At 37.9% G+C, this 17,998-nt stretch overlaps 1 protein-coding gene across 5 annotated transcripts in view; it reads right to left on the bottom strand.

The window, feature by feature from the left end:
* tcf4 (transcription factor 4) overlaps positions 1 to 17,998 on the bottom strand; it is a 259,813-nt gene that overhangs the window by 90,914 nt on the left and 150,901 nt on the right. For all 5 annotated transcript variants that reach the window (XM_085413413.1, XM_085413411.1, XM_085413410.1 and 2 more), the window contains 2 exons: positions 16,851 to 16,980; positions 15,060 to 15,109 (listed from right to left, as the gene is read on the bottom strand). In XM_085413413.1, the coding sequence (XP_085269539.1) occupies positions 15,060 to 15,109; positions 16,851 to 16,980 (180 nt within the window). The remainder of the gene's footprint in view (positions 1 to 15,059; positions 15,110 to 16,850; positions 16,981 to 17,998) is intronic.

Here is a 17,998-nt window from a genome sequence, read left to right as displayed (position 1 = left end):
TTCATTTTTTCTTGCCAGAAGTTTTCCTCTCCCATATTTCTGGTTCTTGTCTTTCTTCACCAAACTCTCAAAGTGATTCAGATAGTATTTATCACCTCTCAAGCTGAGGTTTTCATAAACTCGTACAATCTCTTTTTCGGTGTGCAGTGCATTTCAGCCTGAGACATTAAAGCTTAAAAGTCATCAAAATGCAGCAACTGTGTGTAAAGTGCCCATAATTATCTCACATTCTGTTTTTTTTTTCTTTTTTTCGTGATCACAAATTCATTTTACCACTTGAAAACTGTTTTTTGACAACTTTTCATGTTAAGATCACAGAGCAATTAGCTGTCAGCAGGCATCGCTCTCCAAACACAACTTGGTGGTGCATTCAAGGAAGCTCTAAACATGTGAGAACTGATAAGCAACAAGGGTGGGAAAAATGGAAGATTATAGTATTTATGATCACTGCTGTCAGAAATCCACTGCTAGTGAATCTGATCCTTACGTTATAAACAATGTTAGTGTTTTAAATGTATTATCCTCTTGTTCCTGTAAGTGATGCACGTTTCACGTTGTAGTATATAATAAAAGCATATTGGTGTGTGTGTGTGCGTATGTGTGTGAGTCTGCCAATGATTGTGTGTGTGACAACATGTCATTTCCCTCTCAGCCTTGGAGCAAATCAGAGTGCTGCTCTCTGCTGCTGGTTGTTGCAGCCAATTATTTGGGCTCAGGAATGCACCGGGAAACCTTCACATTTGCAGCAGGCACTCCTGTATGTGTGTGCATGCATGTGTGTGTGTGTGTGTGTGTGTGTGAGACAAAGCGAGGGAGGCTTTTGTAAAAGCCAAATGTCCTCACAAGGACATATGGGCAGCAAACATCCCTTGGCCGAGGTCATTTCATTGACAGCGAAGATTTCAAGCCCTGAGGCAGTTGTGGAAGAAAAACTGCTATCCTTTCTCTAAAGTACAACAAAGTTCAAATTGAAGGATCAGCAACTAAGTGGAAAACTTGACAAATACCAAGGAGTGTATTCAGCCAGGCTTGTTTGTTGGTCATTGAGGGCTGGCAGTATTGATAGACGCTTTGGCACATCAGTTTATTTCATGACTTCCCCAACTCTACATCTAACAGCTCAAGATCAAGCTAAACTTCCAGATAGATTATGATTGTGATTATGTTAAAATAAGCGCATTGTGTAATTATTTATTTATCAAAAAATAAGCCAAAGTAGAGAAGTAGCATGTGAAAAACAAAGTGGACCCCTTGATTCAATAGCCTACAGAAGCATTCACTTCAACTAGCCATCAATGACCCAGTCATTGATGGCTAGTTGATTCTTTTCTTTTTCAGCCACTCTGCTGTAGATTTGCTGCTGTGCTTGGGATCACTGGCCTGTTGCACTGATGACCTCACATCTGACTCTAGAGTACTTTGATATGCAACAATGCCCAGGTCCAGTGGCTGGAAAACAAACCCAAATCTTCAGCCCTCCACCACCATGCTTGACAGATGGTTTGAGGTATTCCTGCTGATAGACTTTGTATGTGATGCTGTGCATTTTGGTCAAAAAGAACCAATTTGCTCTTATTTGTCAAAAGAACATTTTTCTTGTGTTCTTGTGGTTTGTTCAGATGCATGTTTGCAAACTTAAACTGTACTGCCATGTTCTTTTTAGAGAAAAGAGGTGTTCCAAATGAGTCACACATGTTCAGTCTTTTCCTAAATCTACTCTCACAAACATTAATATTTAAAATACTAACTGAAGTGTGTAGAGTCTGAACTCTTGGCTTTTTTGCAGTTTCTCTGAGCATTTCATGTTCTGCTGGCATGTCTACTGGTGGGAACACTGATAACTGTCTTTAATATTTTCCACTTGTGAAGAATCTTTGTCACTATAGAATGACGGCCTTCAAATTGTTTGGAAATTCTCTCCCCTCTGAGGTCTAGTTCCTCCTTGCATTAGTGCATTTGCCCAACAGCACCTAACTGCTATTTATCCTCTCTATTCCTATTAAAGTTGCTATTATGGCAATAATTAATTATTAATAATTAATGACTGTTTTACAGTTCATATGAGGTTGTATTGACCTCGTTTTAAGACCTGCTAAGGATCAGATTATTATTTTTTACCTTAAAGAACATTGGAACTTCAAGAGCATGTGCTTTCTTTTTGCTAAGACTGTAACTATGGAAATGACAAAATGACATGACATTGGCATAAGATGTGAACCAACCATTATAAGCTAAGACAACATAGACTTATCATTAGATTGAAAGATTTGTAATTGAACATCTGAGACAGAGTAGTATAATTTAAGGGGCTATACAGTAGTAACTGTTAGGTAGATTATGGGAAATGGGACAAAAGCCAGGGTAACATTAGCAAAACATGTTAAAAACATAGTTATAGCAAGACTATACAAGCAATTACACTGCTGTTACCACCCTGTGCTCTAAGTCAAAAACAAGCCCCACCCCCGGCCTTTTAGCAGCTGAGTAACCAAATTGGTCAAAAACACAATTGAAGCTGTTCGAGTGTTACGTTTCCTTTAAATATTTATCATTTAAGTGAGTTTAAATGTGGACTTTTAAACAGAACTGAGCGGTATAAGCTACATTTGTGTAAGCTATGTATATACTGTGCATGCTATTTGTGTGGAAGGTTTAGTTTTATGTCAAACAAAGTCCTTTTTTGGACAAGAGGATCTGCACAAACAACACATGCATCCATGTACACAGACACTCATACAGAGCAATACACACACACACACACACACACACACACACACAAATGGATGCTTTGTAATTCAATTAGTCAGCTTCCCATCTGACACAAAATGGCGGTCGGGGTGCAGCAGTGTGGGACATTTTGGGGCTGAGAGCCAAGCAAATAGCTTATAGACACACACGCACAAAGAACGCACATCCACGTGGACTCTCTTTCTCAACAATTCTTTTTAACAATGCCATTTGATTAATGTATAAGTTGTGCTAAAGCAGTTGTAAAAAGGCAGGAGGCGGACCGACTCGTATTTTAAAGGCATTTCTGCAGCTTTTTCAAGTGGAATGAGTCACTGAAGCATCCGCAAAACATAACTGCACACACAGCTGTCAGTGTGTGTGCGTAAGTGTGTATGTGTGTGTGTTTAGCAGTTAAACCATGAGGTCATCTCTGGCTGAAGCTGCTCTCTGGATTTCTTCAGAATAAACACTGAAGCTGTGGCTGCAGGACAACGGCAGCATTCACACCTAAACTCGAGTTCCTGCGTTATGTCCACCAAGTCCATTACTGTTTTAAATCAGAGCTTACCTTAAATCCCCCCACAATATACCCATGAGTCTGAAGCCACTTTCACTCATGGGTTTTAATGGTTACATGGAAGCATGAATGAAACTGAGAGGCAGTGATTTTTACCAATGATGCAAATACAGCAATTTGTAACAATGTTATAAAAAAAGACTGGACATTTTATGTTATTTTTATACATGTCAAAGCTGCATGCGAGTGCTCTCTCTGTCACCCCTCCTTCTCTGCAGCCTCCTTCTCGTTTCATCTTCTGCCAAGGCCGGGTACAACGCCGCTAATTTGAGCAGCATGCTAACACAGAAACGCGCACACGCAGACACTTCATTTTCAGCACCACTTCACACACGAGGAGGTGAGGTCACTGTGTGCTTTTCAATTTTTTTTTTAATTTTTGTAACAAAGTGGATTCACAGAAACAAGTGCAACCAGTTTGACCAAAAGACAAGAGAGTAAACACAACTTACTACTTTCTGCAGGCTCGCAAATATATCTCATAAATCTGCCTTTATTTTATTAAATAAGAAGAACATTTATTCTTTCATACTATTAATGTTTCTGTTCTGCTGTTCCAAAATATAGAACAAATTGGGCTTTCTAATTATTACTCTCTCTCTTTCTGTCTTTCTCTATGTATGTGTGTGTGTAATTAATATATATACACATATATACACACACACACACACACATATATATATATATATATATATATATATATATATATATATATATATATATATATATATATATATATACACACACACATACACACACATATATACACACACACACACACACACACACATGTATATATATATATATATATATATATATATATATATATATATATATATATATATATATATATATATATATATGTGTGTGTGTGTGTGTGTGTGTGTGTGTGTGTAATTACTTGTGTTAATTTGGTGCAGCTTCATCCAAAACCAAAATTAGTTGGAACCACGAGTGTGATTAGCATTACTGAGGTGCAGCAGTGATGCACCTCAGTGCATCTGAAATCTGACCTGAAATGCAGATCACTACAGCAGCACAGGGTAAGTCTGTCCGCATACTTTGGGCAATTGAACTGTTGCCCTTTTAAAATAACTTTTTCCTTATTACAAAAAACAAAAATAAAATTTTTGATCACACCTTTCAAACCCTGCGTATCTAAAACCACACAGCTGCCTTCACACGATGCAGGAAACAGACAACACAGCAGTTCACTGGTAGGCAGCCTCTCTGTAGCATCTGGGGTTGTCTGAAGGGGGCAGTATGGCTCACTAAAAAGTTTCCCTGTACCCCCCTTCAACCACCACCACCACTATTGCTCTCCACTCCCCCCACTCTTCATCCCTCCTCCACCCGCGGCCCACCGGGGACCGCTGGCTCTCCTACTGTGCCTTCTGCAAGACCTGGCTTAATTTAATTAACGCTGTCGACTTTAAACAAAACCACATCTGAGCCGAGGAGAGAGAGAGAGAGAGTGAGTGAGAGAGAGAGAAGAAATAGCCAGAGATGGGAGCAGATCGCCCTGGTCAGATCACCGAAGAGGATTTAATCTCAGGGTTTGAAAATATTTACCCTACAAGGAGTTGTGTTTTTGTTTTTTTTAAATAAGCCACATAAAATGTTGACACCCCAGGAGTCCTTCTTTAAAAGCCTAAAATCAAAGGAAGTGAAGGTCTGTCTTTAAAGGCTTCTGCTGGTAGGGAGCTGAAGATGAGACTCTTCACACTCTGGATCCTTTAAATTAGAAATTAAAATACTGAATGATGAGCTTCAGGTAAAAATGCACTTTTATGGCTGTTTGCTATTCTTAAAAGTCAAATCTGTTGCCTTGGGTTTTTTTGTACAAATACACTTTAAGTGCTTTAAGTGTCATTTAGATTTGGTGACAAATGAGTTACAGATCAAAAATAATCACATATTAACTTTTGCTAAAAGAAGTGAAACCTGTTGTTAAGATATTTTACTGTAAAGTAGGAAACCTCCAAGATAATATAATAATAACATACTCTGAGGAATAAATGATATTTACTACATCATGATGGATAAAATGTAACAATTTCAACATTACTGAATTATTAAAAAGCTTTTCCGACTACAAACACTTCTTTACTTTTGAGAAACCATCATTTATAGTATTGAAAATTAAATAATGTATTGTGCTTTGATTTAAGATTTGCTATATTTATTGTCTCAATTTTAAAGGAAAAAATCCACAATGCAAAGCTATAAATAAACAGATGCCATTTTTCCAGAATGTGAAAATGTAAAATAATATTCACATTTAAACCGTGAAAACAAGAAGTCACACAGGATGAATCTGTAAAACATGGCTGCTCCTACAGTGGTGAGGTAACTGTGTGTGAGAGAGTGGATGTTTGTGTGTTTGTGTTATTATTCCCCCTTCAAAAAAAAAGAAGGAAAAAAAGCTACAAATGGACTAAATAATGAAGATCCAACAAGCACATACAATTTATTTCCACTCCCTTTAACAGCTTCATCTTCATGGCTTCATTAGAGTCGATTTTGGGGATAATCTTTATAACTATGACTGTGTTTTATTATTAATTCAGTCAACATTAGCAAAGCTCCGAGGAGGAGCTGGAGACTTTATCAGCTTGAACGACAAATTAACAAAAACAATGATATCTAAAGCAGGGAAAAAAAGCAGAGAGAGCTGATATACTCCTAACAACAAACAAAGAAAAACAACAGCGAGACGGCACTCTGCAACCTGCTAATGTTAGCAACTGATGCCTAATTTCCTTTTGATTACAAAGACGTCCCACGCTCTCCTCTCAAGTGACGTTTAATTGTTTCTCAAAGTAAATCATCAACTCAGCAAACAAAATTTGACAAACAACAATAACAAACTTGTGGCGCAGGGAGACAAAAAAAAAAGAAAAAAGAATTAATTAAAAGAAAGAGGCCCATCGCCCGCAGTGGAGAGATGAGAGAAAACAGTCAAGACTTTTTGCTTAAATGAAGTGCACTCACACGCTGGAGCATACGGGAGGGCAGCAACACGACAACAGGGAAAAACAAGTCAAACTAAACAATGTACAGATACAGAGAGTATCGACGTTCCTTAAACATAGAGAAAATCTCACCGTAACAGCCAATGAATTAAGGAAAGAAAGGCAAAAAACATCTTGATCTAATGGAAGTTGTCAAATATCACTGAAACCAAGCTGAAAGATGCTAAACTTACACAAAATGTTCCAGAAAGCATTAGTCCATTTACATAAATACATTGTGTCTCAAAACATCAAAAAAGTTTAATTTGAGACTAAAACACTGTTATTGCTTCTAAAGTCATCAAATTAAGTGTACAAGTCACCAAATACGGAAGTGTTTTATATGCAAAAAAGAAATAATCACTGTATGGCCTAGAAATCTGCTGCTACTGCCCCTAGTGGCCACTTATCAATTTATCTCGCTTTAAAACAACTAAACTGCACAAAGACAGTGAGGCCTTGAGAAAACACTGAACAATATGACTCAATATTAAAACTCAAGTATCCTCCCAAATATATTTCTGATTCTGTCATCTTGTCACTTCATATACACTTGTTTCCCCCCCCAAAATGGCCCATAAAACAATTAAAAATCATACAGAAATGATCTAAGTTAATTAAAGTCCGCTGTTGAGCGTTCATCTACTTCCAACAGTAGAGCAGAAAATGAGAATAAAACACATATCCTTGGCTCAAACACTGTCTGGACCACCATCCACTATAGAGAGTACAGTCTAGGTGTTGCTAATTAACCCTTTAAAGCCAGTCGGAGCAGGCACGTTCCGTTTTGCGCAACTATTTTTAAATCCCGGTAGCACTGCAACCGTGTAAGCTAGCACAATGATTTTTTTTGCATATGAAACCGGAGGAGTTGTACTTACATCTTATGCCATCAGCTTGTCCTAGGTCACAGTTTCCTTCCACATATAGCTTTGCAAAAACTGCATAAAAAGCACTTGCAGCAACAAAAACATAATATTCCAGAAACACGCTTTGCCGATTGATCAGCTGTTTGTTACCTGCCCGAAACCGGAAGTGACGTCATTTTGCGGAAATGTAGGGGTTTTTTTTAACCATCAGGGCCTTATGAGCCTATACTTGTGTTTTTAAAAGTTATGTTTGACTTTATGACTTTCTGTGTCATTTCTGGGATGCTGAGGACTCATATTGCACTTCTGGAAATAGTTAATTTTGATGCATATGCTGTTATTTTTGCAAATTTGCATTATAATATTTATTTTTGTTTTTCCTGCAGTATATAAAAATTGGTGTATTTCAAAAAGAAAACTATGAAGACACTTAAAATAAATTTCCTGTGGTGGGAAACTATTTTGTGCAACTTTTTTGTATTTACAGTTTTGAGGGATAAGCCTCTTAAATTTCTCTAACTAGAAATATATGTTAAAAAGACAAAAACAATTTTCAATTTTTTTGTAATTTATTGCACTTTTTTGCAATTTATGTAAGTACTATGCACTTAATGCAGACATATTGTTAAAATTTGGGCTATAATGGTTGTATTGATGTATAGCAACTTGAAATGCTCCCAAAAAATGGCTCCACAGCATGTAAAAATATAATATAAGCTCTGGCGGACTTGGTTCTATGGTAGGTCTTAAAGGGTTAATAATTATGTATCAGTTATTAATACCCAACACAAATAACCTTCAAATAATATACACAGTTTGCAAACGTCCCTCAGCTTAGTTGTTTCTTTTTGCCTGATTCTTGATTAAAGTGATGAGGACCTTGATAGGTAAGGACATTTTGTGGGGTCTTCACTTTTTCCAAGAAGGTCACTATTAAGGTTACTATTGACTATATTGATTATATATTGATATAATCATCCTGTAATCTCCTTTCTAAAGCTAAGCGATTCCTTGGTAGTGAGTCCATATTTGGCACAAAAATGTGAACTACTGACTATGTTTGTTCCCAGCAGTGCAACTTGGTGGCTCAGTAAAGAAACACAAATTTGGAATTTATTATCATAAAGGCTTTAACTTTGCAAGATAGACACTTCTTTCCCGCACTGAAGTCAGAGCACTGGGGCAACTCTTCATTGCCAACAAGGACCGGGGGAAACATTAAAACCTCCAACAGCTCTCTCAATGTACATTTTATTTTAAGACAAATCTGAAAAACAAACAAACAAAACAATCAACCAAACAAAGAAAAATGGCCTTTTCTTTTAGGTAACTATAGGGAGCGAATCTGTCAACACGAGACTCGGGATGTTTGGATGGAGAAATGTTTCCACGCTGTTTACTCAAAGCCATTTTGCTCACAAAGAGAACTTTTGTTTTTGGCCTTTCTGTGTCTCCATAGAATTAGACACATACACACACACCCTGTGTTTCTCCCTCTCACACACACATGCACACACACTAACATTACAGGCATTCCTCTGTGAAGTCGTGTTTGTAGTCAGAGCAGGTGCAGGCTGGGCAAAAAGCGTGTGCGTGCGTGTGTGTTTGTGTGCGCATGTGTTTGTTATTTCATGTCTACGGTTTGTGACACAGGACGTCATCATTTAGACAACCAGAACATTGTATGTATGTATATTCATTCTTCTCCTTTATAAAAATATTTCTATAAAATCCACAAGCTATTGTTTTTTCTGTCAGACGCTGGTGCAGCTCCTCGGAGAGTCCTTGTGATGTTTTTTCACTGTGGTTGTTCAGTACACATGTATAAATATAATATATAATAACAATAACAATAGTATAAAAAAATCACCAATCACACTCCCACAGTGTTTATTAAAGGAAGATGCATTTTACATTGATAATAATAAGCTGACCTTTGACCTTACAATTTTTTTAAATGTTGTGTTAAAAACATACATAGTAACTACAAGAAATAAATTTAAAAAAGAATTAAAACATAAAAATTTTAGTATATGTTAAAACATGTATGTGATACATACACCTTTTATATTTTAACCAGTAACATTTAGTCAGTCATACTGTATAATCTACACTAATTGTACACAAAAATATTCACCAGCATCAGTAATGTTTGCTAAATTATACAATTATGTTTGGCTCAGTGTCTCTGCTGTCAAAAATGCTTTTACATCTACCCTACAGTAAATATTTTAAGGCTTCTGGTGAAGATACAGATCAGAAAGTAAAGGGTTTTAACCCCTAAATATGACAGCCAACCACTAAACAAACATAACAATTTCACACCTTACATTAAGTCGTAAATATAGAATCATTTGTAGTTATTAATTTATGGACATAATCAATGAATTAGAAGAAAGAAATTCAAATTCAGGATTTTATCCTTTAACATTTAAGCGTTTGCTCCTTTAAACTGAAGGATTTCAATAAGTTTAACTGATGTTTAACTTACACAAGAGCATCCTGCAGAATCAACACATACAGTTGCTGTAGATGACTGAAAAGTGACCCAAATTATTTGAAAAGGAAAAACAAAAAGCAAGAACTCGATTGACAAAAAAGAAATCCTTATCAAATCATTTCAGAGTTCAATTTACTGCATTACAAAGAAGGCGGCAGGCAGCTCGCTTGGCTGCTGGAGGCAGGAATGAAAAGACGCCTCAGCCTCCTTGCCGTTGCTGTTGGCAGCAGTGTTGGAGGCCGGACCATTCGGGAAAAAAAAGACAGGGAAAAAAAAGAGGAGCAGGAAGGATTTCTGAACAGACACCCAAATGCTCAGCTCTAAAAATCAAATGGGAAAACTTGCAGGAAAATTCTTTGTAGGGCTGATCCGAGGTTAAAAATAAGCAGCTGACAGGCTTTATAGGTTCAATCCCTACAGCAAGGCACCAACTATCAATTTCATATGGAATGTTTTGTAAGAAACAAGAAACAGTCTGGTAAGAAAAAACAGATCTGCATCCCCTCCTGGATTCATGCAAAAAAGAAAAGAAAAGAAAAAAAGGGGGCTCAACACATATTGCTTTATTTACTTAAGAAAAATCACAACTGCATGCAAGCCAGCTGTTTATTCTGGCAGTACGGGGTATTACCGTGTTATGGTAATTCAGGGATGCCGTCATTGCTCATATGAGTGACACTACACACGTGGACAGCGTTTATCTTTTTAAAAAAAGGTCCGAAGTGTTTTGGTATATACTCAGCCTCAACATGAACATAGATACATAGACTAGAGGAGAGCATCTATGTTGCAGGGATACACAATTTATATAAAAGCTGTGTAAGTTTTATATTTTTTTTTGGGGGGGGGGGGGGTGTTATTATAATGAAATACCCGTATATAACAGTTAGCTGTTATCTGCAGCTGAGACCTGTTTTTATTTTATTTTTTATCTCATACTTATTAACATTTTGATGAATGCGCTCAATAAAAAGTCATGCGGTATTAGCCACTAGCTGTTCCTCTTTGTTCGCACTCTAATTCTGTTTAGGCCACGATAGCTGGGTACACAACGCAAAGATCAGACGATGTCGATGTTTTCAGTGTCACTAAAACACTAAAACACACACTTTAACATTGTGTTAAAGTGTGTGTTTTAGTGTTTTTCTCAGAAATACAAAGTTTAAATCTCTTCCCTCCCTCTCTAAAATGTCTAAAGTACATCTCAAACCCAAACAGAAGCGATTATGAAAATGAACACCTGTCAGCAATGCTTTTTCAGAATAAAAGCCAGAGCTTCAGACGAGGCCGGGTGCTGAAGCTGACTCATGGCACGACAGAACCTGGGCCTTGTGCAATTCAAAGACACCTAAAATACAAACCGAATGCATTTAAGCCCTACAAAGCTCTCGATTCACTTCCTGCTCATAGCCAATGCTCGTGCCAAAAAGCTGGTGGAAAGTGCCTTGGAATTTATTTTCCAGCAGGGGAACCAACCTCTCCATTTCACAGGCACTAGGTCCTCTCCTTGTTCATTTTCTCTACATGTGAACGGGGGGAGAAGGCAGGATTAGTCACATCACAGAGGTGGCAACAGAAACACAACGGAGAGAGGAGACAGCTCAGACATGAAGGCGAAGTAAGTGCAGAGAGATCCAAAACCTGGATCACCTGCCTGTTGACACTAGACTTTTACAGCTGAACAACTCAGTCAGACATGAGTGTGAGGTTTTTATCTAGCGCACAAGTCATGGGAAGGTTAGAGACCAAAACTCCTGAGCAAGCTGGCCAATAGACAATCCGCTACAAGTACAAAACAGAAAACTCAAGATGCTGTGTGGTACAAATGAAGCTGAGCTGAGACTGAAAGGTTTACATGACATGAAATTGTGGAAAAAGTGTCAGAAATGATCCCAACAAGCCAACCCTGTCCTGTTTACATTTAAGCTACTGATCTGCACCAGCAAACATGCCTTGAGAGGAACACAGTGTCACAAATGCTAAGGTAAACACATGAACTACGTCTAAGTCAATTATGAGTTAGGAGTCAATTATTACTGATTCAGTTGTGATGACTGAACGTGCAAACCCGTTCCATCACGACATTAAAGATGAACGTAGCATCAAAGTGAAATCAATACCAACCTGCTGGCTAAAACCTGCATACAGTCTGTGTGTATGTAGAAAAACACTTTCCTGACAACTTTATAGGGCAAATTTGTCACTTAAAGGGATGCTAAATACAACATGAAGCCTATTTTGGAAACTATTTTGGAAAATGATGATATATCAAGGTGGTGTCTCTGGGATTCACAGTGAGATGTGCCCCATTTTCATGGCATCTGATTTTAAAAAGGTAACATGGCAACAGCAAAAGTCCCTCAGTCTGAGGTTTCATGGTGGGACTTCACCAACAATCGGGTGATGGCTACGCCGATCATTCAAGTACAGCCTACAGTAAAGTTGGTATGGGTAGAAATTTTAATCTTTAGTCTTTAGATCTAGTTGCCTGTGTGACTGACACCACTAATCAACAGCATTAAGTTTTACTACCAAAGTAATATTTGGTAAATAAACAGGAAGTTTAAATGAGCTTAATTAAAGTGCTCTATGATTAATCAAGATTTTGCTGTCCCATAGTTTGACCATTTCAGAGCAAATCTCACTGCGTATAAACAGCACAAGCTGCACTCCATGTTTTGGTGCAGAACTGTGGTGTGGCGAGAATTTTCCAGATCATTTACAATCAGAAACTCCAGTTTTAACTCGTCAGACGTTTTGTTTTTGCATTTTCAGATTTATTTCCACAGGGTACATATTCACACAGTGCTTGTATTTTGAAAATATTTTATAAATGAAAGCTGCCTTTCAATACCAGAATTTTCAAATAGTGCACCAGCAGAATTCCTAAAAATCCTAAAGTGTCAGAGATTGTGCAACTGGTGCAAACAATCACATTTACAGGGATTTGCAGGGATGTGTCATCAGTCAGACGATGTATACTCAAAATCTGTCGGTCTTGATGTGAGGTTTGTCCTATCCTTGTTTTGTCTAGTCTTGTGGTAAAGCTCTATCAAGATATGAAAGGAGACGATGGCTGATGCCAATGTTCTTCATTGTCTTTACCGCAATATCTATAGCACTTGTTTAAGATTAGGAAGACACAGTGAGCATTCACTTCAAATCAACATCTTTCACTCAAGAGTGGCATGCAGGACTCAGTCCCCAATCTGTGTACGCAAACTATACACATAAACGCTTTCCAACAAACCCTCCAGGCAACTTTTTTAGAAGAAGAAGAAGAAGATGAAAGAAGAAGAAGGAGAAAAAGAAGAAGAAGAAGCACTGAACAAACAAGGTCTAAGTTGAAACAGATGGAGTGGTTTAAAGTTTTCACTGTTGCAGGGTTTACTGTCTTTAGTTCTGGTATAGAAGAACAATGGCTCCCACTGTAACAATGTTTTACACCATAAATGTTACAGTGATATCAAGATGAAAAAGAAAAAAAATCCTGTTGTGGAGTTGAAGAAATGTAAAAGTAACTGAATATTACAAAAAAAGTTTTTGTAATATTTTGGGATGTAACTGGATGGTAAATTCCTGCTCGGCAGTGGCAACTGTTTGCCGTCACGTTTTTATTCACATGCACCCAAGATGATCAGGGTTAACCTGTTAAACAGACTGCACACTTCTTCCTGCCCGCTTTTCCTTTTTTCCCCTCCTTTTTCCCTTCCTCTTCCTTCCTCCCTCTCCCGGCTGGTGCAAGCTGATGTAGACACAGAGAGGCGGAGGAGAGAGGCAGGAAGTGGGGACAAAGCAGGCCAAGGCCACAGAAAGGCGGACTCCCGCCGAGCCAAAGAAGCGTCTGACATGCCGTACATTCAGCCGTCGTTAACTGGCCATTAATGAGGTCACCGTCGAGAAAAAAAAAACTCTCGACATGTATAACACCTCATAGTAAGAGATAGAAAAAAATCTAATGAGCTCCAGATCCGTGAAAGAGCTATAACATGTCAGTTTGAAATGCTGAATTTATAAGACAAAGAAAAAGAAAATGACTGAAGTAAGACTGAAGACAAAAATACACAAGAGTGCAAAAAAGGTGAACAAAGAACAAAGAAAACACAAACTAAATAATAGAAGCTCTTATTCTTAAGGTGAGGAAGACTCCAGGAACACAAAGGGAAACAGCTGCTTTGTTCCTGAGTCAAACAGCATCCCTGCGTCAGGCCTCAGAACAGCAGCCGGGGTCGATTCAGCTTTGGAGGAACCAATAATCACCAAAACAGGATCTTTTTTCTCTGTAAGTTTGATCATATTTACTGTTGGAGTTTCCCCAGTGTGCATTTAGTCTGCTTTAGCCAAAGAACAATAACTATTCACAGGCTCTCAGATATCTCTGGCAGTGCAAACAGCTCAAACATTCAAAAAACAGAAAATCCTTGAAACTTTGGTGCACTAAACTCATCATCCACCATCAAACTGATTGAAGGTTGATTTTTTTTCTCAGCTGATGGACGAGTGCTCCTGCTCGTTCTTCCTCTAACTAACTAATGAATATTTTGGGGAAACCAGTACAAAGTTAAGTCTACAAAAACAGCTCGTTTGTTTGCTAAAATCTGCGTTCAGCTTCCATTTCCTAATGCAGGAGAACAGAGTCTTTGCTTCCTTTATAGGATTATCTGTCTGAATTGAAACTCTTCTTCTTTTGATTTGTAAAAAGACAAAAACAAAACAAAAATCACCACATGTACGACAAAAAGCCGACAGCTGTTTGTGTCCAGCTCGGCTCTGACAGCATCTTCATTTCCACAGATTTCCAAAGCCAGCTGATGTGCTAGTTTTTCGTTTTCAACAAGTTTTGAGTTTCTTTTAGGTTTTCTGTCCTTTTATACCTGCTGAAAAACTCCATCCATTTAAACCAACTGCTGAGTTTCAGTCCACAATGTCACGAATACAACTGAGCAAATCAATTCAAATTAAAGAATAAAACAGATTCCTTACATATACAGTTTTTATGTGTTCATAGTCATGAAAAAAAAAAAAACACCTTTCGGGCATCATCTCATGTTTTTTATCTTGTAAGTTTTCTAAAAACCAGACATTAAATCGCTAAAAATAACTATTTATGAATAGAAACAAAAAAAACCAACGTGACAACAAAAAAGCCAACAGCTGTTTGTGTCCAGCTCAGCTCCAAACAGCATCATAATCATTTACATGTACACAGATTCACAAAGCCACGCAACGCTTGCTTTACCCTTTACTGACACAAAACCAGCTCGCGGATTACAACAGAATGAGCAGCCTCTTCATGGCACTCGAGCAGAGACAACAGCTCAGAAATAATATCTGAAATATCACAAAAAAAAGAGCATGTTATCACTTACCGAGGACGGCAAGCCAGGAGGGACCTTCCGCACTTTTTTTGTGTGAATGTCTAAAAGAGGGGAAAAAACAATAAAACAATAGATGAGGGTTTACCAGGCAAAGTGGCTTTTATTGGTCTTTTAAAAGACGCTTTTTCTTTTTCCTGGGTCGTTTGAATTTAATCGATGAGCTGGAGAGGAACGAGCGAGGCCGATATATTTACAAAGGAGGCTTTCACTGCAAACAAGTACGACACAATAAGATGCACGAAACACAACGACTGGATACGAAAAGAGACAGGGTCAATTATTTCCCCTTTGGTTTTATAAAAACAGGGTGTGCGGCTTTTGACATGTTTATATTATTTTTCAGGGTTTCTCTCAAGGGGAGCAACGAAGCAGTCTATTAACTTGGAAGGTGAGACTTTGATGGAAAAATGAAAGAGCGTCATCCTTAGAAATTGGCCTCGAGACTCGTGTGCATGTGCGTGTGTGTGTGTTTGTGTCTTCTCAAGGCTAACGCTACCAAGGCTACCTCCACAGCCGCTATTGTCCTGCTTTTCAAAAGGCTTCCCAGAATTTTCCTCTCCTAAACACCTCTTTGAAAATGCACACACACACAGAAAAGACAGGACAGTCACATATTTGTCAGTCTTCTAGAGTGTCCAGGTTAAAATAGTTCACTAGTGTCAACGCAAATGAAGGCAGGCGATTATTGACATCCTGCTTTCTTGTTGCTGTTTTAGTCTAAGCTTTAGTTCAAAGCCTATAGGAGAAAATCTCAAAATTAATAGTCACGGTTGATTTTATTGTTACATTTCAGAAGGTTGTATGTTTATGGTTTTAAGAGAATTTCAGAGCAAGAAAAACGATTCGAAACAATTAACAAATGACTAAAAAGTAACATCAATAGCATCCAGTGTTTCAGGAACACAGTGGAGTTGCACATCAGGTTTTTGCTACCAGCAAAATGCAAGCTGATGATACAAGTTTTTTAAAAAGGCGTTTTATTTCTTGTGGGAGCCACAAATTGCCACAAGTTGTTTATTAAAAATGACAACAGCACAAAAAAACCTTAGTCATACTTATTTTTAGCCTCTTTGGACAGATGGCTATCCCAACACAATGTAACACAACCTCAACCTAACAACACACCTAAATGATGACTCATTAAATCAATGCAAAACATTTCCAGCTACCCAGCTGACTTTTGTAGGACACGGTAAAACCGAAAAGAAAGAAACGTTTCTGTTTGTAAATTTGGAAACCTTAATTTCTTTTTAATCTCATATATGAAATATTGATTGGTCATCAATAAAACCATCAACAGTTCTGGTTTCTAATTGGCTGACAGGTGGCCGCTGAAATCAAATAAGAACAAACGTCAAATAAAGCTCTTCTCTGCCACTTATGGTGACTTTTAAACTGCTTCAGCTTCTACAAGCAGGTACCTGAGCGGTAACACTACCTGCACACTGCGGGACCCACGTGGAGCCACTTTATGTACCGACAGGGCAGATGGAGATTTCCAATGAGTGTGTACTTGTCATTTGCTAGTTTATTAGATCCACCTAATCTACAATCTATGTGATAATAAAGACATATTTGTGTGGCTATAAAAATAACTGCAGGATTAGATGTATTATCTTCATTTATTCATTTATTATTTATTTGTAAGTTAACATGTCTAGTAGTTTCCTTGTTCGTGCTCTTTAGCTCCTCTTTTAATTGTCGCGATGGAGAAAGGAGCTACTGGGACAATGTGAGTGTCTATAGCAAATATATTGTGTGTCTTTGTGTGCGGCTTCTCACCCATGGTGTCCATGTGCAGCGTTCTCCTCCGCGGGTTGGAGCTGTAGTGCTGGTAGTACTGACCGGCCGGCTTAGTGGGTGACGCCGCACCGGGACTCCCCAAGCCCAACTCACCACCACCCAGTATGGACTGGTCGAGAGACATCAAGACACAGAGAAAGAGAGAGAGAGTTAATCAAACTCATCATTGAGTGGAATCATGTGATCATGTGGACCCGTGAATAGAGACGAAAACGATGGTTATCAAGGCTCCAATGGCGAGACACAGCTAGTCACAAATTCAAATACTGCCTGACAAAAAATATGCAGATACACATCTTCACAAACAGATTTATTTGATGTATCTCGGTGTTCATTTTTAGATCCAAATAATACAAAATCAGAGGGATTTAAGCGAAGTTCAGGCTGTTTGAACTGTTCTAAACATCTCAACTTCATTGTCTTGACAAAAATATTAGAAAAAATATAGTAACAACTGAATGTTTTTATTTTTTTGTAGTGTAGAGGAACAAGAAAACAGAACCTGGAAGGTATCAGAAGTGTCAGCGGATCAAAGAGTTAAGTGTCACTTGCAGTACTGACCACTGAAACATGAACACTGCTTGAAACAAAAGGTTTTGATCACTTTACACCAGACAGTGAAGTTCATGTTAGACTGTTGAGAATTTACTGTAGTATCGTTATTCTCTGTAATATTGGAATAGTTTGAAAAGGAATTAGGTGGAAAGGGGAAAGAAATTGTTTCAAAGGTATTAATGTAGACAATTCAGTGCATTTTTTGAATTATTTATTTAAAAAAAAGTATTTTTAAAATAATGGAAATGCTAAAAGAACAGAACTGAAATGTTGTCTGGAGTCCTGAAGAACATAACAATGGATGTTAGATGTCTGTAAATGTAATGAATCGAATCATCAACATGTTTAACACACTGTATCTAAAAGGTTCAGTGAAGCTAAAACACTGTTTACAGAAATACCTGAAACATCACAGAATAAAGTCACAATACACTGGCCAGTTAAACTCTACCTGCTACAGGATAATAGCAATGTCAAAATTAGCACTCTATAGATAAGACCCACAAATTGCAAAAACACAAGACAGGCCAGAAAACTCCACAAATGTGACGGTAATAACAACCTTCAGTGCA

This window comes from Rhamphochromis longiceps, linkage group LG7, assembly GCF_057381845.1.
Source record: "Rhamphochromis longiceps isolate RC_006_pf linkage group LG7, R_longiceps_female_GT1.1, whole genome shotgun sequence".
Taxonomy (NCBI): Eukaryota; Metazoa; Chordata; class Actinopteri; order Cichliformes; family Cichlidae; genus Rhamphochromis; species Rhamphochromis longiceps.
The sequence above is the reverse complement of the archived record's forward strand: the minus strand, read 5'-3'. Positions and strand labels throughout refer to the sequence as shown.